The 24,708-nt window shown below is 42.4% G+C and overlaps 1 protein-coding gene across 2 annotated transcripts in view; it reads right to left on the bottom strand.

Annotated features, from left to right (window-relative positions):
* Nucleotides 1-24,708, bottom strand: part of STON2 (stonin 2) — a 152,250-nt gene that overhangs the window by 116,968 nt on the left and 10,574 nt on the right. For both annotated transcript variants that reach the window (XM_032344780.1, XM_032344781.1), the window contains exons 2-3: nt 3,393-3,668; nt 1,275-1,550 (exon numbers count right to left, since the gene is read on the bottom strand). In XM_032344780.1, coding sequence (XP_032200671.1) covers nt 1,275-1,550; nt 3,393-3,480 — 364 coding nt within the window. In that variant the 5' untranslated portion in view covers nt 3,481-3,668. The remainder of the gene's footprint in view (nt 1-1,274; nt 1,551-3,392; nt 3,669-24,708) is intronic.

Here is a 24,708-nt window from a genome sequence, read left to right as displayed (position 1 = left end):
CAGTAAAGGTTACTTCCTCCCTCCAGCAAGACTGGGAAGCTTGTCTGGACCTGTCATTTCATCCCTGCTGCTCTGAGTGTCACGGCTCTCTCACCAACAATTCACTAACAAATCTGATGTTTAAATATGAGTAAGTCAAGGGCCACCTGGGTGGCTCACCAACAACAACAACAACAAAAATCTATCAACCTTAATTTTCTCTAGTAGGTCTCTGTGGTAGACAAAATAATGCCCCCCAAAGATGTCTATGTCCTCATCCCCAGAACCTGGGAATATGTCACCTTACATGGAAAAAGGGACTTTGCAGATGTGATGAATTAAGGATCTTAAAAGTGGAAGAGGTGGGCAGAAATCAGAGGAAGATGAGATTCCAGAAGAAAGGCACAGAGAGATGCAGCATTGCTGGCTTTGGCGGCAGAAGAAGGGGACACGTGCCACGGAATGTGGGCAGCATCCAAAAGCTAGAAAGGGCAAGGAAACAGATTCTTCCTTAGAATCTCCTGGAAGGAATGCAGCCTTCCCAACACTTTGAATGAGCACAGTGACACCACATCCAACACTTGGACTTCTGAACTACAGAACTGGAAGAAAATAAAGTTATGTTGTTTAAACCGCTAAGTCTGTGGTAATTTGTTACACAGCAGTGAGAGAGCTAAGAGAGTCCCAAAGGCTATCTGATCAGCTTGACATGCTTTGGTACACAATAAACTATGCAGCCAGGTCACCAGGGCGGGGACCAACAACGCCTCCGCTTCACTAAGTTCCCCTGCGCAGCTTCTGGCTACTGAAATGCCACAAAATAAGAGAATTATCATTAATGACAGGCCCCACCCCTGAAGATTTGGCTCTGACAGGTCTGAGACACAAGTATACGCATGTTTAATAGTGACTCTATTAGTAATTGATCATGGTCCGTGCTCAGAGAGACATTCATGTCTGCTTGTAAGGAGCTTATAATTTAGGTGCTGAGTAAACATAACCCCAGTATCTAATAGACAAATAAATATGCAAACTTCCAAAGACAGGTCAGCAGCCAGGACAAGTATAGAAGGCTAGAAGGGGCCCAGAGCCCATAAATCTTTCCATAGGTTTTGATGACAAAGCCCAGCTGTAGAACCAAGCCAGACAAGGTCTCTGCCGGCTCTCCTGTATGGCCTGTGCTGGAGGGCTCTGGCAAAGTGGATTCCCCTCAGTCCTGACACACCTCTGATGGCCACGGACCTGGTGAGCACAGACCTACACCTGAACTCTTCTCAGCCTCCCACCCGGCTCACCTGTTTCCTTCTGAGGTGATGATGTGCTGGCCCAGGGGGTGTCATCTTCAAACTGAACCCAGTTGCTGATAGCCGAGGCGAGGTCAGGTGAGGGCTGGTCGGGGCTCCCAGGAGGGGAGGCTGCTTCAGAGATGAGACCCAGCTTCTCAGAGGAGTCATCCTGCTCTGAGTGGGAAAGATCTTGACAGCCTCCGTCCACCACATGGTTCTCCCCGGAGGAGCTCTCAGACTGGTCTGAGTAAGACGACGGTGCTGGGACGTGCTCTTCCGTGCTCCCTGAAATACATACCAGACACCACCGTCCATCACATGAGGAAGGCCACCCTTCAAAACTGTCTCATGGAGGAAAACCCCAAGGGTAGGTAAGGGGTGATCACAAGACTCATGATACGGGTGGGTGCGGGTGAAGGAAGAGCCATGCCCGCCTGTCTCCATGCTAAAGGGGAGTTTTCCTAACAATGGGGACGAAGGAAAACTCATCACGCCCACAGTCAGTGCCCCGGCGGGCTGAGAATGGAAATCTTGTTCGTAATTCTCATCCTAGCATCTATTCCAGTGCCTGGCAGTCACAAACAACAATGCTCTAGAGACCAAAAAAAAAGATAACTGAGTCGAAGGAGAAAAGCAAAAGGCAACTGGGACAGACAGAGACTTTGGCTGAACAGGAAAGCTTCTGTCTGGACTAAACACATTCAAATTCACACGTCAAACTCCACGCAGTCCAAACTACGTGTGTCCGCAGGCTGCCAGGTGCGAACTCTGTACCAACAGCCGGCTGAATGAGGTCCAGCTAAATGAGGATCCTACCTTTCCAGCACTTTTTTGGTCCTAGAACACGCAACGTCCTTCAAAAAAAAAAATTTTTTTAAAAGAACTATATCCTAATCATCGGGGTGGCTACACAGATCTAGACATGTGTTGAAGTTTCTCAACTGCATACCAAAAGTGGTCGATTTTACTATATGAATACTTTTTAAAAACCAAAGTACTTACATAAAATTTTTTCCTGCCATCATTAGCCACACAAACTAGTCTACCTGCATGTAACCAAAGCCTTTAGATGAGCACTGCCCAACAGAAATAAAAGCTGAACCACATATGTAATTTTAATTTTTAAATAGCCACATTAAAAAAAAAGTAAAAAGAGCTGAACTACTTCTAGTAATATAAATTTCAACTCCATATGTTGAAAATTTATAATTCTAACATGTAATTAATATAAAAGTTATTAATGAAATATCTTACTTTCACTAGGTCTTTGAAATTCAGTGTGGGCATTTTATACTTAAGACACACTTCAATTCCGACTAGCCGCATTTTAAGGACTCAGTAGCCCCATGGCCAGAATACTGGATGGCTCACCTGTCAACTCACACTTTCCAGGTGCTATCAGTGAAGCTGGGTTGATAGCAGCTGACAAGGGTAGCTGCAGTAGGACAGAACCAGCCAACCAGACTCTGCAAATACCTCCTGACCCCTACCTGACCTTCATCCCTGAGCACCAGGTCCCTAGAAGTCAATTTAACCATCTTCATGATTGTGGATGACAATTAACTGAGATCTTTCCACATGCTAGGCACTGTTCTAAGCACTATATGTATATTAATTCATTTTGTCTTCACAGCCCCCCTGAGGAAGGTACTGTGATTACCCCTACTGGATAGAGAAACGACAGCATAGAGAGGTTAAAGAGACCAACTACCCAAGGGCACATCCCTTAGCTGTGACAGAGCCAGGATCCGAGCCTAAGCAATCTGTCTCTAGTGCCTGTCACTCTTCACAGCTATGCTTTAAAAACTAGGAAATCCAAACTGCCGTTGGGAGTAACACTCTAAAAGGCCAAGTATAAAGGAGTTATTTATAATTACAAGGTTTACATTCCTTGGAAGAAAGCACCCAATACTTTTGGTGTTTCCAGGCCCTTCTGTTTGGGACTCGAAGTTTCCTAAAAATGCTTCCCCCAGGCTTCTCAGTGGACAAATCTGCACCTTAGGAAAGTGACAAATTGGCTCTTTTTCCCATTAAGATCCTACCCAAAGAATGATCGAGGAGAAGTCATTATAAAGAGTTGTGGTTCTTTGCTAATCTTTTCACTTAAGAAATGAGAGTGCTCCTTACCCTCAGAAGGGACAGGAAAGAGTGGCTCCTCATTGAAGGAGACCCACTCTGACTGGTGGGTGGCGATCACATGGTCCAAGGTCGTCATGCTAGGAAGGCACTGGTCATCTTCACATCAATGGCCTCAGGCAGACCCCAGAGTAACGTCTGGGGTGGGGGAATGGGAGCACAGTGAACTTGGGCCTCGGCTCTGTTAAGAGTGTCTTGTAGAGGGTGGCGCTCAGAACGTAGATAGATTGGTCCCTCTTTCCTTTGGCTAATCTGCCGGGCAGAAATCTGTTTAAAAAAATAATAAAAATTAAAAAGGACAATGATCACATTATATCCAACCCACACAGATCCAGGGTTTTCAACGCTGCCCACGAGGAGGTCTGGGTGGTTTCCAACTTGTATTACTCCTCTCTGCCCTGTCCTGTCCCCATGCCTTGTACAGAAATATCTGCCTTTAGCATCAAGATCTCTGCATAGGTCTTCCCATCAGACTTGCAAATAATTATGCAAATTTAAGCAATCGGATTCCCAAATCTCTCCAATTTTTATATTTTGGAAATACTTTTATTTATAATATAATACTATTGTTGTAAAACAAAAATTAAAACTTTTCAAAGTATTTTCACTTTCTTTTAATAGATGGTAAAATAAAAGCATGTTCTTTCGTAGTAACTCATAACACTTTCTTGCCTTAGGCAGGTAGCTCTTTGCAAGCTTGATTTAAATCCTTGGCAGAAACCCAACTATCTCCAGATGGTACCTCCAAGCACAGCTTACCAACCAAGAGAAATAGAAATGGAGTCATCTTGTTCATTTGGAGTAAATGGGAAGGGAATATTTGCTTTAGTAAAAAATGTGAGTTAAAGAAACACATTTCCAGTTTAGGCCAATTTGAATTAGTACATGAAAGTCTAGCCTTTCTTTACTCACATCACAATTATGTTCTTTGTATATAGAAAGAGACTTAACAGACTCATAATTCTGTTTGTACTATTAATGTCCATTTACAATTTGAACCTAGATCTTGCTCTTATAAATTAATAAAATCTGAATTAATGCAAAATTAATGTGTTTCCACAAAAGAGCTACTATTTGCCCTGAACAATATCTGTTCTTATTAATGGAATACTTAACAATATTCATTTTAGTCTAGAAAAATTTAACTCATAGCCTTCCGACTGGGGCAAAACAAAAAAAATGCTAAGAAATTTTAGTATAGATTATTACCTGCTATAAATAATCTATGCTGGGGTTAATCAGAACAGAAATATGTAATAATTTTTGTCATTTTTGGTAGCGAACAGTTTTGCTGTATTATACAGCCTAAAAATAACTGCTTGTACATATTTATAATTTTCATTAAGTTTTTTAAAATATATTTTTGGAAGTTTTTATTTCTTTATTTGAGAGGGAGAGGGCGAAAGAATCTGAAGCAGACTCCACAATGAGCACAGCAACGTGGGGCCTGATCCCACAACTGGGAGATCATGACCTCAGCCAAAACCAAGAGTTGGATGCTTAAGCGACTTAGCCACCCAGGAGCCCCAAAAAACACATATTTTCATACCATACGTCATTTGATTCTATAGCCATTTTGCTTGAGTAAGGCAGATATAACTAAAATTCCTTTACAGATGAAGAAATTTGGGGTGAGAGGAGTGATTTATCCAACATTTTCATTGTTTACAGGCCCTTGTTTGGTGTCCTAAGATGTTTCCTCCAGGCTTCTAACTAGAAGAATTCACACATTCCAAAAAAGTGACGAATGGACTCTTTTTTCTCCATGATTAGATCTTATCCACAGAATCATGAACTAGACGCCATAATAAGCAGGTGTGTTAGATGCACCAAGCTAAGAAGTGATCAATGCAACCCTGAAACGTAGGTCTTCTAATGCCAAAACTCTCTGATCTTTGGATCACAGCCACAAACAACAAAAAAAGTACCAGAATATATGCAACACCACCCAACTAAAGTACTTTGCAAACATCAATTATAACAGAACCATAATGAAATGATCTGTGAAAACTCTCCATATGGAAATCTGCCAGGATACCCCAGCTGCGCAGAGAATGGAAAGCCTGGAAATCTCTCTTCCAAGTCTCTCTCCAAAGATTCTTACCAACCACGGGACCAGACATGTGCAAACAGCCTGGAGACTACAGTGCTCCAACACCAGATCTCACCAGAGAACTACACAGAGCCCAAAGACCCTAAAACTGACTCTGGCTGGCTTGTCCCTGCAAGCCATTCTCAAGCCCCATCAAACATGAGACGTGTCGCTGTGTTCCTGGCTCCAGGCCAAGATAAGACAGCAAAATAGAAGAGTCAGACTTCTCCTCTCCCTACAACAGCAGCATGTAAGCCAGGTCCAACAACAACAAAAAAGCCACAATACAAGTCCATGTGCTGACACATGCAGCGTCATAGCTCAATGGGGAAAACATCCTCCTGACCCCGTGATGATGAATCCAGCAAAATTCACAGATGAGTGTGGGTATGGGAGGGGACATGGTAAGAGGTGAAGGAAAAGGGTGAAAGTAATGGGACAAATACTGAGAAATTTTAGAGCTCAAAGGTTTTAAAGACCAACAGTCTACCTCTCAAGTTCACAGATGAGTAAACTGAGGCCCAAGGAAATCAAACATAGCAACAGAGAATGAGAACATGGTCCTGGGATCTGAATCCTGTACAGGCTTTAAGTCTCATTTCACCCCTGTACAGCAGGAATAACAAGACTCACTTCGTAATTTAAAGGATTCAGAGAGATAATAGACATGGTGTACTTAGTATGGGAAGTAATGAGCCCTCTGTAACATTGATGATGGTAACAGCAGGTGACGGCACAGAGGGCTTATTACGTACCAGGGCCCAGTCCAAACTCCTTATGAATGTCCGCTATAGCCATCACTGATATTGTTAATTTACTGGCCAGAAGTCACACAGCTCATTAGAGGAAGTCTTTGGACTAGAATGCAAATTTCATGAAACAAACCTCCCCCTGCCCCGTTTCTGTCATTTCCACATTCTGGCATTATGGATTTCTCTTTTCGATCATTTTTAGCAAAGTTCTCCCAGATGTTACATGGAGTCAAGCATTCAACCTCTTCTTTCCAGATACAGACAGAGTCTGGCTAAGGAACCAAGACTACTACTCAGAAAGTATGAGTGAAAGAAGAGCCCCAAAGGTTTATCTACACTTCCTTAGCTTGTCTGTCCCAGATCCAGACATGGGCTGGTTACAGATAATAAGCAGCCCCAAGAAAGCCTGGTGGAACAAATTTATTACATAATCATAATCCTGTGAAATGGATTCTGGGTATTTGCCATGAAACAGCCACATCCAAGAAGCCACGAGATGTGGCTGTGCCAGCAGCTGGAAACCACAGAGGAACCCAATAATTGTGAGGCTAAGTTCACACTGGAGTCGGGTTCTCTATAAAAACCTCACCCCATTTTTAGAATGTGAATCATAAAGTGAAGCGTAAAATCACCACAAATGTGTAGTGACTCAGTAACAGCAGCAGGACTGACCAAAAGACACTACCAGATTCATTGAAGTCTCTGGATTGCCACTTCAGAGAAAAGCTTCTTCCCCAGCATCACTTACATGCTGAAATCTGGGGGTGGAAAACACAGTCAGCTGACAAGATGGGAACCACAGAAATGGATCTGTTTTATGCCAATCCTCTGACACACATTCATAAGCCCTATGTGTTTGGACATAGACTAAGCACCCTTTGAGACAGTGATTCTCAACAGCTTGCGATCTAGCTGGGGACACAGAAGAGCAAACACAACAAATCTGGAAATAATCCTCCTACAGGACATACCAGAAATGCTATTTAGCCAGAGAGAGATCTGCAAGGGTTGGAACCATAAAAAAACAGAACAGATTTCTTGGATCTGAAGTATATCCTTGGTTCTGGTCCACCAGAAGGGAAGAGTAAGGATATCCGAGGACATCCTTGGGGCAGAGGATCAGTCTAAGTGGAGAGTAAGAATCAGACCTTTGTGGGCTTGTTTCTAGACCAGTGAAGAGGTCAGTCTGATGAAAGCTGAGGTGTCTACTGAGGAAATGTGGGGAGAGAGGATTGGTAACCTTAACAGCTGAGAAGAAGAGTTCAGTGGGAAATGGTAAGCTGCCTGACGTTTAAGAGTGGAGAGTGACTAAAGAAATGTGCCTACGAGAGATTAACGTTCCTCAGACTGCACTGAGGAGATGGAAGCTATCGGCCACAACAGCCTCAGTGTCTTGGGCAAAGCCAGAGACCAGGAAAAGTCTTGGGCAAAGTCAGGGACCAGTGCTCAGCACTGAGCACTCTGTGCTGGGTTTGATTAAAATTAACTTCACCTGTTTCTTTTAACATTTTTTAAATGGGGTAACTAAAAAACCTAAAATAATACATATGTGGTTTGTACTCTATTTCTATTGAACAGGCTGGCTCTATAATAATCCATTCTTTATTTCACTTTGTTTTTAAAGGATATTTTTCAGGAGACATAGAATTTGAGGTTGACTTTTCTTTTCCTTCAGTATTTTGTCTTTTGGAATCTATGGTTTCTGATGAAGAGTTGGCTTTCTCTCCTCCCCTACTGATCTGTCTTCAAGCTCCTTGACTCTTTCTTCTATTATCTTTATTTCCTGTTAAGTTCATTCTATGAACTTTTCATCTCAGTTATTCAACTTCTCTATTCTAAAATTTTCATTAGATTCTTTTTTTTTTTTAAGATTTTATTTATTTATTTGACAGACAGAGATCACAAGTCGGCAGAGAGGCAGGCAGAAAGAGGAAGGGAAGAAGGCTCCCTGCTAAGCAGAGAGCCCAATGCAGGGCTCGATCCCAGGACCCTGGGAGCATGACCTAATGCAGGGCTCGATCCCAGGACCCTGGGAGCATGACCTGAGCCGAAGGCAGAGGCTTTAACCCACTGAGCCACCCAGGCGCCCCTCATTAGATTCTTTTATAGTTTCTATTTCTTGCCTGTGATGCCCTATATGTTTACTCACTATGACAATGTCTTCCTTTAGTTCTTTGAACATATTTACAACAGCTGCTTTACAGGTTTTGTCTGCCATATCCAATATCTGGACCATCTGGGGATTCATTTCTATTGACTTTTTTTTACTATTTTAATATTGAAATTAATATTTCCCCATTTCTTTGCTCACCTACTAATTGTTGATGATACACTGAAGACATTCTGGATTTGATCTTCCTCTACAGAGCTGATTTTTGCCAGTAGTCAAAATGCTTGCTCACATTCATTATAGTCTTCCACTTTGTTGGGTGGATCTGAGAAAAGCCAAAGATGTCCCCTAAGCATCTCTAACAACTGCAGAACTCAACTTTCCAACTTAATCTCCATGGCAGATTTCAGCAGCACTTGGTTCTAGGCTTTTTTAGGGTAGGTTCAGAGTAGGTCTTATTCTAGAGTAGCATCTGGCAAGCTACATCCATGACCCAAAGCTGGCCCTCTGCCTTATTTGTAAATAAAGTCATACTGACACAAAACCATGTGCATTCATTTACATATTGTCTATGGCTGCTCTGGCTCTACAATAGCAAATTTGAGTAGTTGTAACAGATGCTGTATAGTTCACAGGACCTAAAATAATTTCCATCTGACTCTATAAAAGAATTTTACCAACCCTGCTTGAAAGCATGTTCCTTTGCCCTAAGACGCAGACTTTCTGTGTCTTTTCTGGATAGTTAGAATATTAATAATGTGTTAAGGAAGTCTTTCCGATGTGGCTGGGCTGGACTGGACTGCCAATATCTCCCAACATGGTTTAACCTCTAGTATTTCTGTCCCATTCTCAACCTTGGAGCCACCACTTTTGGTAAATCTCATATGGTTTCAGTCTGTACATTTGCACTCTAGCCAGGCCAAGGATTCCCTGGGTATACCCAGACACACTTCTGCTCCGGCATCCCCCATGCTACTCTCTCTTCTCTAATGTCCTGTCCAGCAGATTCCAGCTGCTTCAACTGCCCCAGACTCTGATCTCCGTTTGCTTAGCTCAGCAGGACTGCTGTGCTCAGTGTAGACTCCAGCATATGATGCTGCATCAGGAAACTCTCCCCTGGAAGGGAGCCAAGGTAATCATCAGGCTCACCTCACGAGCTTTCCTTCTCTCAGGACTGAAATACTGTGATTTCTGTTGATCAGTACCTGAAAACACTTGCCTCATACATTTTGTCCGGTAGTTTCATGGTTGTACACTGCACAAGGACTAGTTTGTTATTAGTTATAGCCAGAATTGGAAGTCCTCCCCAAAACATCTCCTTTTGACTTGTAATCATTTTTAAAAAGAAAAAAAGAGTCCAGTTCAGATAATCTAAAATAGGGTTATTTTATAGTGACATCCTAGAAATCTTAATTAGAAGTTTTAGAAAACTTTCATAAACCGTATAAAAAGCAAAGGAGGGTTTCATATAACTATATGGATAATTCCATCCCTTCAGAGCTGAGAAAATGTTTTGTTTTGGTAGGTTAGTTATGTTTTATAAACACAGTAACATAATTCTTGTTTGGTTAGTGAACCCTAAAGATTATTTAAATCTGAGAATTTAGCCAGTTCCCTCTTATATCTCTTTGCCATATGTATTCAACTAGATAGTTTCTTTGGACGTGTCTGCATCTAATTAATTGTTGGGTTTTGAGGCTACTGGCAAACACTATCCAGCCATCTGTTTGGGGTTTACGCAGAAACATCTCAAACTAGATCCTAGTGCCAATACCAAACCCTAAAGTAAGGCCTCAGACTTTTTCTGATCAAAGACAAACATCTCAAGGTCAAAAAGAAAACTGGGAAGAAAGTAAGGATGAAAAACTAAGACTGCATAGATCAAATGTATTTCTGAAAAGCTTTCTTCTAAAGCAAGACATTCAACCAACTTCCTGAACATCTACTATGGACTCAGAATTTGCAATGCTTAAAAAAAAAAAAAAAAAAAAAGAATTTGCAATGCTTGAATCCAAATAATACCATGCATGGTTTTGTACTCTGAGACCTCTGTCAGAGTGGGCTAGAAAAATCACAACGATTTAATCATAAGTTAAAGTAACCATGCCACTTGTTTCATAATTTCTCAGAATAAACACAAGCCCTGAAAGCACAATTGCCCTGTGACAAAGACCCAGATCAGATTCAGGACCTGGAACACTGCTTCTTTTCCTTCTCCTAAAGTCTTTTACTGTAGGAGAGAACAGGTTCATTTTAAAAGAATCTGAACACTGGAGAACACACACACTTTAATTAACATGTGCTTTGATGTTCTCAAAAGGAAAAGGTAAGTTGCTTTGGTTGTATGTTCCTACTATTTTTTCACCATTTTTACTTTCATTTAAATACATTATTCTTTAAAATAAACAAACAAACTTTTGTTTGACTGTTTGACTGACCACTTTTTTTTTGTTTGACTGACCACTCCTCTTCCACTGGAAATTGGTTAAAATGAACACTCCAGGCCCAAGTCAACCATACAGAAGAACTCCAAAAGGAATATATTTATTTCAACCAACATCAGTTTGTATCCATGATTCTCTCTGAACTAGCTCCCCACTATCTCTCTTTCAATCACATACACCATAATTCCTCATCACTAGATGTCTGTTTTTGTCCCCTCTAAAGTCACATCATTTGTGTGTATATATACATACATACATGTACAAATACATACACATATAAATGCATCTATATTTATGGGCATGCATATTTTTATATATCTCAAAGTAATAATTAAAAACATTTATTAATTGATTTTTATTCAAAATAAACAATCCTGATAGCTGCCTTATTAAAGAGCTCTGTGGCTCCACATTCGGAATCAAGGATCTCAATAGCATTTGGCCTAGAAAATAGGCTGTATCTGATCTTTGCTGCATTCCTGAGGCAGTGACCCTGAAGGACATTCCCAGGTGCCTGAACAGTGTGTTACATTCAGAATGTAATGAATAATCGTGGCAGAAGGTCACCCTTTAAGGTTTGCAGAAGACTTTCTAATACCTCAAACTCTAGGGAGGTCCTGGCTTACTCCATCTTGGTAAACTCCGCTTACTTTAGTTTCATATTTAGAACAGGAATACTAGTATTTTGCCTGTGTGAAAATAAGGAGTTGGTGTGGATAATTTCTTTCCATCTGTATTTTAGAGCCATAAGTCTATCACTTTAGATGTTCCATCATAAGACTCTCAGTTGCCTAGGAGTCATAAGAATCTTGCGGGTCCCAATGGTGGCCATATCTTCTAGACATAACCCTAAGACTTTCCAAGAAGCTAAACAAAATTTTATTATATTCCATTGAAACTAAAATGCCATCAATTGTAAAATACATCTCATTTTAGAGATTATAAAATATTTTTAAATATGTATATTTATTTGTATGTCTATATACACACATACACATACATTTCTTGAAATCAAATACTCTCAGTTTTATACCAAATACCAAAAATTACGATTAGTATATATTTCCAGGATGCAAAGAACTTCATGGATTATGTCAATTCATTCTTACAACAACCCTGAGGTAAGTAAAACAGCTATTTCTCTCATTTGACAGATACATGAACTGACTCAGGGAAGTTGCTTGACTAACCTAAGGTCACACAGTGAAAACTGACAGAGTTGGGACAGGATCACAAGTCTCCTGATGTTAACTTATGTACTCTTTCCACTACGCCACATTCTGCCTTTCAGAAAAGATATGGAACAGATATGCTAGCTGGGTTTCCAACACCTCTTCCTTCTCCTCATCCAGCACCGGGGGATGGGTCATGACTGGTTAAGCCAATCACAGAACATTTCTATTCCTGCTTTCCCACCTCCCTGGCACCAAGGATAACCAGCCGACCAAGTTCTGGTCAATGAGACATAAATGGAGGAAAAATGAGAACTAAAGTTCAGAGATGTTTTTTGTCTTTGCTTAATCTTGCTTTGTATTGCACATCTCCATGACGTGGATGGATAATGTGTATGCATACTCAATCCTTGTCCCTTTCCCATTTTTCCTATCTTGAATATGGTTGTGATGGCTGGAGCTATGATAATCACCCCACAACCACAAATGCAAGGACAAGAGAATCACAGTCACTGAGCCACTGAGCCAGTATCAATAATCATTCAACTCTATATTTATTATGTGAAAAAAGTGTTTTTGTTTAAACTACTGTAATCAGGTTTTCTGATAAGCAGATGGATGCCATTCTAGATTAACCATAGAGAATTTTAAGAGGACCCCCATGATCTCCACATCCTGGTGCAATCCCCAAGATTATGTCATATTTAAAAGGGATTTTGCAGACGCAATTAAGGTTGCTAAACAGTTGACCTTAAGATGGGGTGACTTAAAGCAGAGTGTTTTCTCTCACTGGTAGCAACAGAAGCAGTCAGAGAAATTTGAAGTGTGAGAAGAAGGTTCTCCATGGCTGAGACAGAAATGACCACAGGGCTACTACAACCCTAAAACTACAAGGAACTCAATCCTGCCAACAACAGGCAAAGGCTTGGAGAAGACAGTTCCAAGTGAGCATGCAGTGGGCCAACCCTTAATTTCAACTTTGTGATACTGCGGATAGAGAACCCACCCATCCCCCACGAGATTGATAGTTTAAAAATGGGAGGAGAATTTATTCTAAAGTTCAAAATGCTGAGGGACAAGTCTTTTAAAAGTAACTTCCCAGTATGGATAAGGGACTGAACTCAATTGATATCAGCTATTACCCCTGGTAGGGAATAAATTAAAAAAATAATACAAAATAGCAAAAGAACACAAAATTATACATGCAGCATTTTAGAACATACTACATAGGATTTCCCTCTCCAAAAAGTTGTCAGGGCACCTGGGTGGCTCAGTGGGTTAAAGCCTCTTCCTTTGGCTCAGGTCATGATCCCAGGGTCCTGGGATCGAGCCCCACAGCAGCCTCTCTCCTCAGCAAGGAATCAGCTTCCTCCTCTCTCTCTGCCTGCCTCTTTGCCTACTTGTGATCTCTGTCAAAAAGAAAAAAAAAAGTTCAATGTCTTTTTCTTCCTTGGTTACTTAGAGCACTACGAAATTAGCTTGCCTTTCCAGAGTCATGGGGCAAGGCTGAAAGGGTGATCATTTTTAATACAAAAAAATTAAAGAATAATTTTGGGTACCTTTCCTTTGAACATTAGGAGGCTAATGAACATTCAACCAGTTTCCTGGTACAGTAATGATGATATGATACCAATGACTCTTCCTAACACCAAGGGATGTTAACATTTTGGAATGTATTAAAGGCTAGGTGAGGGGAGAGTGAGCAAAAGGGAAGGCAAACAGAAGTGGAACAGAGTGTGGAACTCCTCTCAAACTTATTTTAAATAGAGTATTTATTAACTCATCTACCAAATCATTAGCAAACACCTGCTAGATGTTCAGGATACAAAAAATATGAAAGAGATAAGCTTTCAAGGGCCTTATAGCTAAGAGGGGAAAGAAGGATGAAACAAGTTAGCTATAAATAAGTAAACTACCTACAAATCAATACTGGGTTAAGATGAGGAGTAAAAAGGAATCTTAGTTATTAGGGTGTTAAGAGATCTCTCTGAAGAGGTGACATGTAATTACCACTTCAAGGATGAGAAGAAGCCAACCGTGACTGGACAAGAAGTAGAAAGTATTCAAGGTAGAGGGAACAAAGAGTCTGCGACAGAAACAAACAAACAAGAAAAACCTTGAACTGGGAGTAGAGCGAGCAAGAAGCCTAAGACAATGTTGTAAAGGCAATTCGTTTTTAGGAATATAGGATCTTGCAAGCAAACTGAGATGTTCAGATTTTATGCTAATCACAATGAGAAGTCAATGAAGGATTTAAAGAACAAAACTTATTTCACCTTTTCAGAAGCGGAGTGGAGAAAAAATGGGAAGAGGAAAGAGAGGAAGTAGAGAGAACAATTAGGAAGCTGTCATATCGGTAAGATGAAAGATGACGGCAGCCTGAAGGGGCACCTGGGTGGTAGAGTCCGCTGAGCGTCCAACTCGCAGTTTCGGCTTACGTCGTGATCTCAGGGTCATAAGATCGAGCCCCTCATCATCAGGCTCCACACTCAGTGGGGCGTCTGCTTGAGACTCTCTTTCTCCCTCTGCCCTCACACACTCTCTCTCAAAATAAATCTTAAAAAAGAAAAGAAAAAAGGAAAGGTGGCAGCCTGAAGCAATTCAAGAGCCTATCCCTGGGGTTATGGATTAACAAAATGTGCTATCTACATACAACAGAATATTATTCAACCTTCAAAAGGAAGGAACTTCTCCTACAACATGGATAAACTTAAGGACATATGCAAGTGAAATAAGCCTGTCACAAAAGGACAAATACCATATGATTCCACTTATATGAGGACACTAGAGTAGTCACATTCACAGAAACAAAGTAGAATGGTGGCTGCTGGGGGCTGAAGTGGGTGGGGGTGGGGAGAGTGGGGAGACAGTGTTTCATGGGTATAGAATTTCAGTTCTGAAAGATTACTAGAGTTATGGAAATAGATGGTAGGGAAGGTTGCCCAACAACACGAATGTACGTAAGGCCACGGAACTTAAGAAGCACTCAAAAATGGTGAAGATGGTAAATTTTATATTTATTGGAACACAGTTTTTAAAAATTCTTTCTTTAAAAAAGACCATGTAAGTTGAAACTGTGCAAAGCAATTTTCAGATTGTTTTGTGATCTTGAACACTTTTTGTCAGAGCATTAAGAACTCTCTTCTTACTGATTATAAATGTACAGGGTAATAAAGATATAAAACTAATGTTACTTAGTACACTATAATTGAAAACAAAAGTAGTTTCATTTATTTAAAAAAAAAAATTATAGTGGCCAGAATCAGGATGGGGGCATTGGGATGGAGAGAATAAAGCGTATCAGAGGTAGACGTTGAAGGCAGGGTCTCCAAGTTTCTGATGGATGCCATATGTAGGGAGAACAAGGGTGGACCTCCTGGATTCTGGCTGAGGACTGGGCTGGCTGGTACTGCCACTGACTGGGTTGGGGGAAGGAGTCAGAATCTAGGGGTAAAATAAATATTTCTTTTTAAATAAGATACATTTGGGATGCTTATTAGACATCTAAAAGAGAGCTCAACTGTGTACTTGAACATGCAAATCTGGAGGTCAAGGCTAGAGATAGAAACTGGAAAGTTATCATTACACAGAATGGATCAGGTCCTCTAAGGAGAAACTGTAGCCAAAGAGGAGGGAGACTGATGTTGTCTTATGCATGGGCAGTGTGGAGACACACCATGAAGCTCCACTCAGAGCCCTGGACCCTGTGGCTCCAACTGGACAGAAAAGAGAAGGGAGCCCACGTTAGGGGGTGTTGCCATGCTCTGCTCTTCAAAACACAGACATGTGGGAGACAGAGGTCTTGGTCCAACCAGGCCATTCTACACCTGGCCTCATGGAAACAGAAAAAGAGTTTGGAATGGAACATTCTCCATGAGAGATGCTTCGGACCCCAGACTTGAAGAAGGAAAAAAAAAAAAAAATTGCTGCTAAAGCGCTCAGTAAGTCCAGGGGCAAACATCCTCTGTGCTAACTCTGCCAGCAGGAGAGAGGCAGGTACCAAGCATGTTATAACAAAGGCAGGAATTTCCCAAAACCACAGGCAATTTTACAATTCTGAATAATTATTAAGTGAGACAATGTGGGTGAGAGTAGTCAAAAGACTGTAGCATTTTTCCTCAAGTAAGGTCTGTACATTGTTATCAATCAAGCAGCAAAATGAAGAAAGGGTAAGGGCCTCAAAAACAAAGTCAGGTGCTTTGGCAACTGCCCTGGGGCCACCAATCATTCTTCTGCAGAGCCACGAGGTCAGGGAGGATTAGACACAGCACAGAGCAGCAGCTGGAGTGGCTCTCCCTTTCTTTTCTTTTCTTTTTTTTTTTTTTAATACACAGAATCATCCTTGACTTCTCTTTCCTTTTTTTTTTTTAATAAGATTTTATTTATTTATTTGACAGACAGAGATCACAAGCAGGCAGAGAGGCAGGCAGAGAGGGGTGGGGGGGAAGCAGGCTCCCCGCTGAGCAGAGAGCCTGATGCAGGGCTGGATCCCAGGACCCGGGGATCATGACCTGAGCCTAAGGCAGAGGCTTTAACCCACTGAGCCACCCAGGGGCCTCTGGCTCTCCCTTTCTTAACAATGATGCCCAGACCTTGCTCCTACCTCCCCCACCCTGTCCCCAAGCACTCTTCATGTGCAAGCTCACTTTTGTCATCCCACAGATGTGGTACATCATCTCCTTTGTTCCTCCTACTGACCTCCTGAAGTAGGTACTATTAGTAATAGCAACACTTTAAAAAGGACAAAAGTTAAGTACAAAGAGATTAAGTAACTTGCTCAAGGTCACAGCACTTGTAAATTGTAGTCCTGGGATTCCAACCCAAATCATTCTAAATTCTCAGACTGTCCTCTAACAATCATTGGCTCATTCACTCAGTCAACCAGCGACAACTGAGACCCTACAATGTATCAGCCCCTGACCCTGTGCTAGTTTTAGGGAGAGAGAAATAGACATTACAGAAGCCAGAGAGGCCAATCAGCCAACTTAGACCCATGAAGGTCTTTAATATTATAATTATTTTAAGTGGAGCCCAATACAGGGCTTGAACTCACAACCCTGAGATCAAGACCTGAACTGAAATCAAGGATTGGATGCTTAACTGAGCCACCCAGGGGCCCCCTAGGATTCCAATATTTTTAACAATGGAAGTACATATTTAGTCACAGGAATATACTGAAATGAGTTGAAGAGGTACCTCCTATAACCTTCAATTCCTGTCCCATTACCAACCACTTTGTCTAGAGAGTTCAATGAACATCATTTATGATGTTATCCTGCCTATTGTTATCCTGTGTATAGCAAAAGTATACTTCATTGTGGGTTTCTCTGTATGACTATGCATTAAAAGCTTTAACTTAGCTAAAGGCAAATATACAAGTAGAGTCATAATATTTTCTGACCCTGTCTTGGAACTTCCTCAGTCTTTAAATTATTGGGAAGGACAGAAAAAGGAAGGAACATAGGTCTCTCTCCACCACCCCTAAAAGCCCCTGAACTTGAATGACAGCATGGGTTACTATGGAGGATGACCAGAGGTCACAGGTGTGGAAGAGCCTAGGGACTTCCTAGAAGAGGCTACATCCAAAGTAGGTCTTAGAAAGATGAATTGCACACTGATTCAAAGATTTTTTTTAATTTATTTGTTTAACAGATAGAGATCACAAGTAGGCAGAGAGTCAGGCAGAGAGAGAGGAAGAAGTAGGTTCCCTGCTGAGCAGAGAGCCCAATGTGGGGCTTGATTCCAGGACCCTGGGACCACGACCTGAGCTGAAGGCAGAGGCTTTAACCCACTGAGCCACCCAGGCGCCCCTTGCACACTGATTCAGAACATAAGCTCTGTCTGCAGTCAGGCAGGCCAAGTCTCTCATTGTTAATTATAATCATGAGTATGTTTCAAACTCTCTATACCTGAATTTTACCTAATAGTTTTAGAGAGTCCTATGAAGACGAAGGACATGAGATTTCCAGTGTATGAATGATAAGCATCTCCATGGGGTTCCTGGGTGGCCCAGTTGATTGGGAATCCAACTATTTCAGCTTGGGTCATGATCTCGGGGTCATGAGATCGAGCCCCGAGTAGGGCTCCATGCTCAGCAGGGAGTCTGCAAAAGATTCTCTCTCTCCCTCTCCCTTTGCACCTAACCTTAGCTCACACAAGTGCATGCACTCTCTCTAAAATAAATAAATAAATCTTTAAAAAAATAAGCATCTCATTAATGTTATCTATTACCATTATTATTTCTATTAAGGTTGAACAGGAGTTAGCCTGGCACAGAGACAAGGTAAGGACTTGCTGATTTCTTTCCTGTGGTCATGGCATTCAGGAAGTGAAAGTGGAAGGAAGGGGGGAGAAATTTGGGGAAAAAAGGAAGTAGTGGTGTGAGCTTCAGTCTGACACAGGAAATGGCCTGGCTAGCTGGACATGAGGCATTAGCTGGCCTGGAAATGCCAAGAAAAGGTGCAGGAGGCAGGGACGTCACACCGGACAACTCTGGGACTCCATGTGCATGACCATCTACGTAAGCAGTATCCGTGGAGGGTGCGTGGCACAACCAATGCAGCTGAAGACTGCATGTTGCCTGAACGGGTGCACCAAGGGTCCCCGAACAGCGTCCACAGTTCTCCCACTGCTGGTGTGGCCCAATCATGTGGGCTGTTTCAGCAAATAGGAGGCAGCAGTGGGACCAGCACTGTTACCAATCCCTGTGGACCATATGGAAACCAGATCTAAGAGTCCAGTTGTTACTGGAGAATCTGGGATTATCCCAATGTATTGGTACAGTGGTAGCAACATGCAACCCTCATTTTAGAAATTCCTGCCAATGCTCCCAATATCAACAATAACAAGAATTAGAGGACGATCCAGGTCTAGGCCACCGACCTCAAGCTTGGTGGGTGGCTCCAAATGAAGTCAGCTCAGTGCAGATTTGCCAAGAAAAACATACAGCTTTATTCTCTCAGGTAGAGGACAGAGAGAAAAATAATTTCCTCATATTTCCCTCTTTCATAGAAACAGAACTTTCCTCCCGAGCTGCACTGCCAACTCCCCTTAACTCTTTCCCAACCACTCCACTTTTCAGCATCTCCCCCTCCCCAGAAGTCCTCACCAGCACACCATCCCCTGGCACTCTGACACCCCCACAGCACTGCACTGCACAACTGTGGGAGGCACCATTCACGTACACACGAGGCAAAGGGAACAGTGCCTCTTTATGGGAATGCTGCCCCTGGAGCTGTGCCCGTCCAGCAGCCCCACCCATGTCTTTCTACCACTCATCCACACTTCAGAGAAAGCAGGAGAGAACCTTGACTAGGAAAGAAGGTGGAAGTACGTGCCTACAGCCGTAGGAATCCTTGAGCTTATTCTTCATTCAACAGAACAAAAGAAACCACAGTGAAAGGAAATACAAGGACACCTGGGTGAGCAGGAGTATGGCAGCCCAACAGAGGGCAGAGACGAACCCAAAAAACATCCTAAGCAAAGGAGGATCGTGGAGTTAATTGAGAGTGGAGGTGGGCAGTGAGTTTTAATTGGGGGTATGCTGACATTCAAGGACTGTGAAACAAAAGGGCAGATATAGAAAATGGAGATCTTGGGCCTAGAGAAAAATCAGGGGTAGAAAGTTAGATTTCAGGGGCGCCTGGGTGACTCAGTGGGTTAAAGCCTCTGCCTTCAGCTCATGTCATGATCTCAGGGTCCTGGGATCGAGCCCCTGATTTGCAACCTCAAAAGTACTTGAAAGGTGGGAATTATATTTAACTAGTCTCAAACCGTATGTGACTCTCTCAGTGGGGAGCCTGCTTCCCCCCACTCTCTGCCTGCCTCTCTGCCTATTTGTGACCTCTCTCTGTCAAATAAATAAATAAAATCTTTAAAAAAAAAAAAGGAAAGAAAGTTAGATTTCTCACACACACACATACACACACACACACACACACACACACACACACACACACACGATGATATATGAAGCCAAGGGAAGGAACAGGTTATCAACAGAGGAAGAAAAAGACAGACAAAAGAAGATGGTGGAGTCCCACAGCATGCCTACCTATGGCAAACAGGGAAGCAAGAAGGAAAAATGGGGACACCCCAAGTGACAGAGCCAGATGGTGAGAGAATTGAGAGGAAAACCAGAGGCCTCCGGGATCATGAAAGCAAGAGACTTCCCAAGAAGGTTCGTTTCTCTGGTGTCCAATGTTGTGGACAGACATTACAGGGGCTTGCGGGGTTACTGCTGACCCTTAAGAATGGTAACTGGAGTGTTAGCTCCTTGAGGGATGGTCTATGCCCTTTGCCACCATATTCCCAAAGCTCAGGACTGACCTCACAGAAGAAAAGCAACAAGCATTTGTGGAACAGAGTTAAAGTAGCTAGACTCATAGCTCCATTGTAAAGAGTTAATAATATACTGTGATTACAGTTTAAAGTTTAATGTCTCTTAATAACTTGGTACAGGAAGGCAAAAAAATCACCAGTGCACACATTGTTAATCCCCATTACAAGCTTCCATGGAGGAAGCACTTTTCTTTTCACCTGGCATGAACTGAAACCCACCTCAGAGAAGGAACAAGAGGTTATTTCCTGGGATCTTCCCTGCCCCCAAATTCTCCAAATGACCAAAGCAAGGTTGTAAAGCCTTTCTGCTCTTGTTTCCACAAATTTATTAAGTTGGGATTCATATGAATTGATTTGCAACCTCAAAAGTACTTGAAAGGTGGGAATTATATTTAACTAGTCTCAAACCGTATGTGACTCTCACATGTCCAACAAAATTAAATACATAGCAGGTAAACATGGCCTCCATGGAAGGATTTAGCGTGCCTGCCCACCTGGTTTAGCAAGATTAAAGCTGGCCTGACATTTACCAAAAGAGCACCTCTTAGGAACCCAATAAAACCTTTAAGGGCTAAAAATGTCACATTATATTTGTTTCCTATACCAAGATCAACTCTGTCTCACTCTCAAGTTGTAACTTAAAGAGAGAATAATAACCCCAGCAAATAGCTTCTGCCAGCTTGCTCTGTGTGGCTCTGTGCCAAACGCCTTATGTGCATTTTCTCATCTGATCTTTGCAAGTGCTCCATGAGAGTGCTATTGTGAATGCCTACTTCCAGACGAGGAAACTGAAGCTTGGATCTGCTAATGTTCTCAAAGCTACACAAGCGGTAAGTGGTGAAGCTCAGCTTTAAACCCAGAATCCTCAAAGGATTAATTTTCTCCGCTGTATAATTTTCTGCTGCATCACTCACATCCAAAGATATATATTTTTTTTAATTAGAAAGATTTTTAAAAATAGGAAATCATGAAACAGATGGCCAGCCTACACAGGGACCGGATCTACAGGTTCCAAATGATGGATCTTTTACTACTGATGGACCCATCTGCCCAGTTCCCCTGAAGAAGTTTAGCCAAAGCTGCATGGGAAGAGAGGGCAGGCATGCGTGGCTGAAGGCCCAGACTCCCAGCTAAGCCCTGTCAGATCCTATACTAGAGACCGCCTCACCTACAATGCTCCTCCCTCTTCTTCTCCCTTCACTGGCCCCTATTTCTCTAGGGAAATAATGGTGGGTTTGAATGTGTCTTGGATTGAGTTCCTTAGACATCAAAGCCTGAGCCCAAGCTTCTAGGCCAGCACTTTATGGCAATCCCAGGGAAGACAGAGTCAGAAAAAGAAATGAGACAATGAAATCAAACATAAAATGGAGCAAGATCAGTCACACAAAACTTCTCATTTGGTCATACTGGACATCCCCAGAGAGGCTAGTAGAGACTTCAGCCTCCCAAAAGTTTCCATCCAAGGGAGCAGTGCTCTGACAGGGAAACTATCTGCCAGTTCCTGCCTGTTTCTTGTTCCCCACTGGGCCAAAGTTCATTCCATGGTGACCCAATATCCCCAATACTTTCAGGGCGTACTGTCTGGTTCCTTCGGCAGCAGATGGGAAAGCCAGATCTCATACCCTACAGAGTGAGTCCAAAAGCGGTGGGAGCAAGCCCAACGTGGACGTGGATGGTAGAATGGTATAGTCCACCAGAGCTGGTCACCAAGAAAATCCAGAGACAGGTGGGGCTAAGAGCATTTCAGGTGGTGCCTAAGAGTTAGCCAACAGAGGAAGGTTAAACCTCCCTCGGAACCAGTACTGGTATGCAATCCCACACAGACAGAAAATGGAAGAGATGATCTAATAAAATCTTCTTGGAATGTGAGTTATTTGTGCTCATTGAGTTTCTGCAGGTTCTTCGAATTCTGACTGCCACAGGACATCATCCATTCATACATTCTTCATTCATTCAATAAGATTTCTGCAGCATCTCCTATTGTTAGGCATGTTCTAGTGAAATTCTAGTGATAGAGGACCTTGCCTTGGAGAGAGAAACAGGCAAATAAACAGATAATCACAATACAGTGTAGTCAGGGTACCCCAGGAGAACCCAACAGGGCCATGAGCACATAGAGGAATGGCCCCTTCCCCAGTCTTGGGGTCAGTGAAAACTTAGGGAAGATGATACCTGGGCAAGAGCTTAAAAGATGAACAGAAATTAGTTGGACAAAGAAAAAGGAGATTCCAAGCTGGCAGTATGGCTTCTGTAACAACAAAAGAGGACAATGCAATGTGGTTAATTAGAGGGTGCCATTTTACTTAGCCATGTTTAAACGGCTACATTACTATGCAAAAGCAGTCTGGTACCAAAAAGTATGTGCCAGAGACACTCTTGTCTCTTACCTCCATCCCCAGACCTCCCCGCTAGCCTCATTCTTGAACATGACTCATCACTGACCCCTATCCCTGGAGTATGTATGTATCAGAAATGCGGTAGGATCTGGAGTTAAGTGAGGAAAAGATGAGGCTAGGAAATGAGTTTTAAGTTCAGGGATGGCCCAAGATTCAGGGTTGATGTTAGCAATGGGGCAGGAGGCAAAGATGAGGGTGATGCAGAGCTAGAGTGTTTTGTACATAACTTAGAAACTTGTAGTGTAATAGTTTCTAGTATGTTCCCCCACTTAAAACAGCTATAATAAAATGTGGTATGTTCATACATAGTCTAGGAGATGAATGAAGCATGTTGTGTTTTCTGAACTGCAAGCAGCTCCATTTGACTGAAGAAATGAAGCCAGGAGAATAGTAAGACAAGAGGCTGGAAAGCTGAGGAAATCAGGTCAGACAGGGCCTTGTGGGCCATCCCAAGAAGACCGGGTTTTCACATAAGGGCCACGATGATCAATTAAACAATTTTAAACAAGGGAATGATATGATTCAATCATATTGTAGAAAGATCATTCTGGAACCAATGAGGAAGACAGACTGGAGGGTGGGAAGACCAGCTTGTAATCACAGTGATGAGGCATGGCAAGATGAGGGATAAAAAGGAAGATTTTTTTTTTTTATGAGCCATTTAAAATGAAAGACCAAGACATGGGAATAAAGTCTAGATGGAGCTCGCTTATGTTGAGGGAGTAGTGATGTGGTAGGTGGATGAAAAAGATTATTAGAAAACTGGACACATTTCTGGCCATTCACTGTCCTTCAGAAGGACTTCTTAGGGAGGAACGATTGAGGGGTGGTAGGGATATGAGTTCAGTTTTAAACCCAGTGAGCTTGATAGGCCCGTGGGACAACCACACTGAGGTCTCAGGGCCTGTTAAATAGATCAAGAACTCAGAAGAAGAAAAATAAGTATTAATAACACGGATTGAAAGGTCATTGGGTAGCCATGGTTCTGGAGTAGGTCACCTAGAGAGAATGCACAATGGGAGGAGAAACAAGAAAGGTGGGAAGGTCACCATTCACGTGGAGGGCACCAGATAACCAGCCACTCAGGAGTTCACCGTCCATGCCTGCTCTTGTCTCCATCATGAAGGTCTGCACCAATCCAATCTTCTATTGCAAAATCAACCTGGTTGGCTTCGAACCCAGAGGAAGACCGTGTAAAAGAGATACTGGTGCTCGCTTCGACAATCAAACTCTTCAGGTGACACAGAGTTAGGGCAGCTCTCTGTGAGCTCAAGGACATTGGGAAAAGGAGAAGGGGAAGCATTCGACAGAACTGCAGGGAGTATGTATTTCTGAACTTTCAGGTCCCCAGCACTTGAAGAAGTGAAACCTTCCTCACCTTTCTGCAGCATGGGCTTCTTTGGGTGTGCCTAAGATGTTTTCACACTGACACCAATATTTGCACTACATACACATGTCACCCGTTAGAAACAGTTCTCTAGTTTGGGTCAAGGCCAAGATGTAACCTTCCCCTAGAACTGGTTCTTACTTTAAAGAAAAAAAAAATGTACAGATCTCTGGGTCTGTTTGACATATCATTTAAGCCAGAGACCCTCATCTCCAAGTAAATAAACACACATCCAACATATTTACAACTTCGGGTGCTTCACAGACACCTTAGCCAAAGTTTCCCCCATGAATCCCCTAGGGTTCCCTTGACTCTCTGTGGAAAGCTCCGCCCTAGAACAATTTATCTAGCTTGTGTCACTCTCAAAACTGTTCAAAACAAAACCAAATCATACCAGAAGAGCACAGCAGAAGGAAGCCAAGCACTGTGGCTTCCACTGACCCTGAACTGATAATTCCTTATTTCCGTTTTCAGTAATGCAGAGGCTATCTCCTTCCCTTTTTTACGAATCCCTCCCCTCCCGCTCTCCCAACAAAACAGACCATAGACATATAAAACCAAAACAACCCAGCCCAACACTAAAACTCAGGCCTCTCTGGGAGCCGCTCCGCCAG

This window comes from Mustela erminea, chromosome 5, assembly GCF_009829155.1.
Source record: "Mustela erminea isolate mMusErm1 chromosome 5, mMusErm1.Pri, whole genome shotgun sequence".
NCBI classification, from domain to species: domain Eukaryota; kingdom Metazoa; phylum Chordata; class Mammalia; order Carnivora; family Mustelidae; genus Mustela; species Mustela erminea.
Note: the sequence above shows the minus strand (reverse complement) of the source record. Positions and strands in the feature narration are given on the sequence as shown.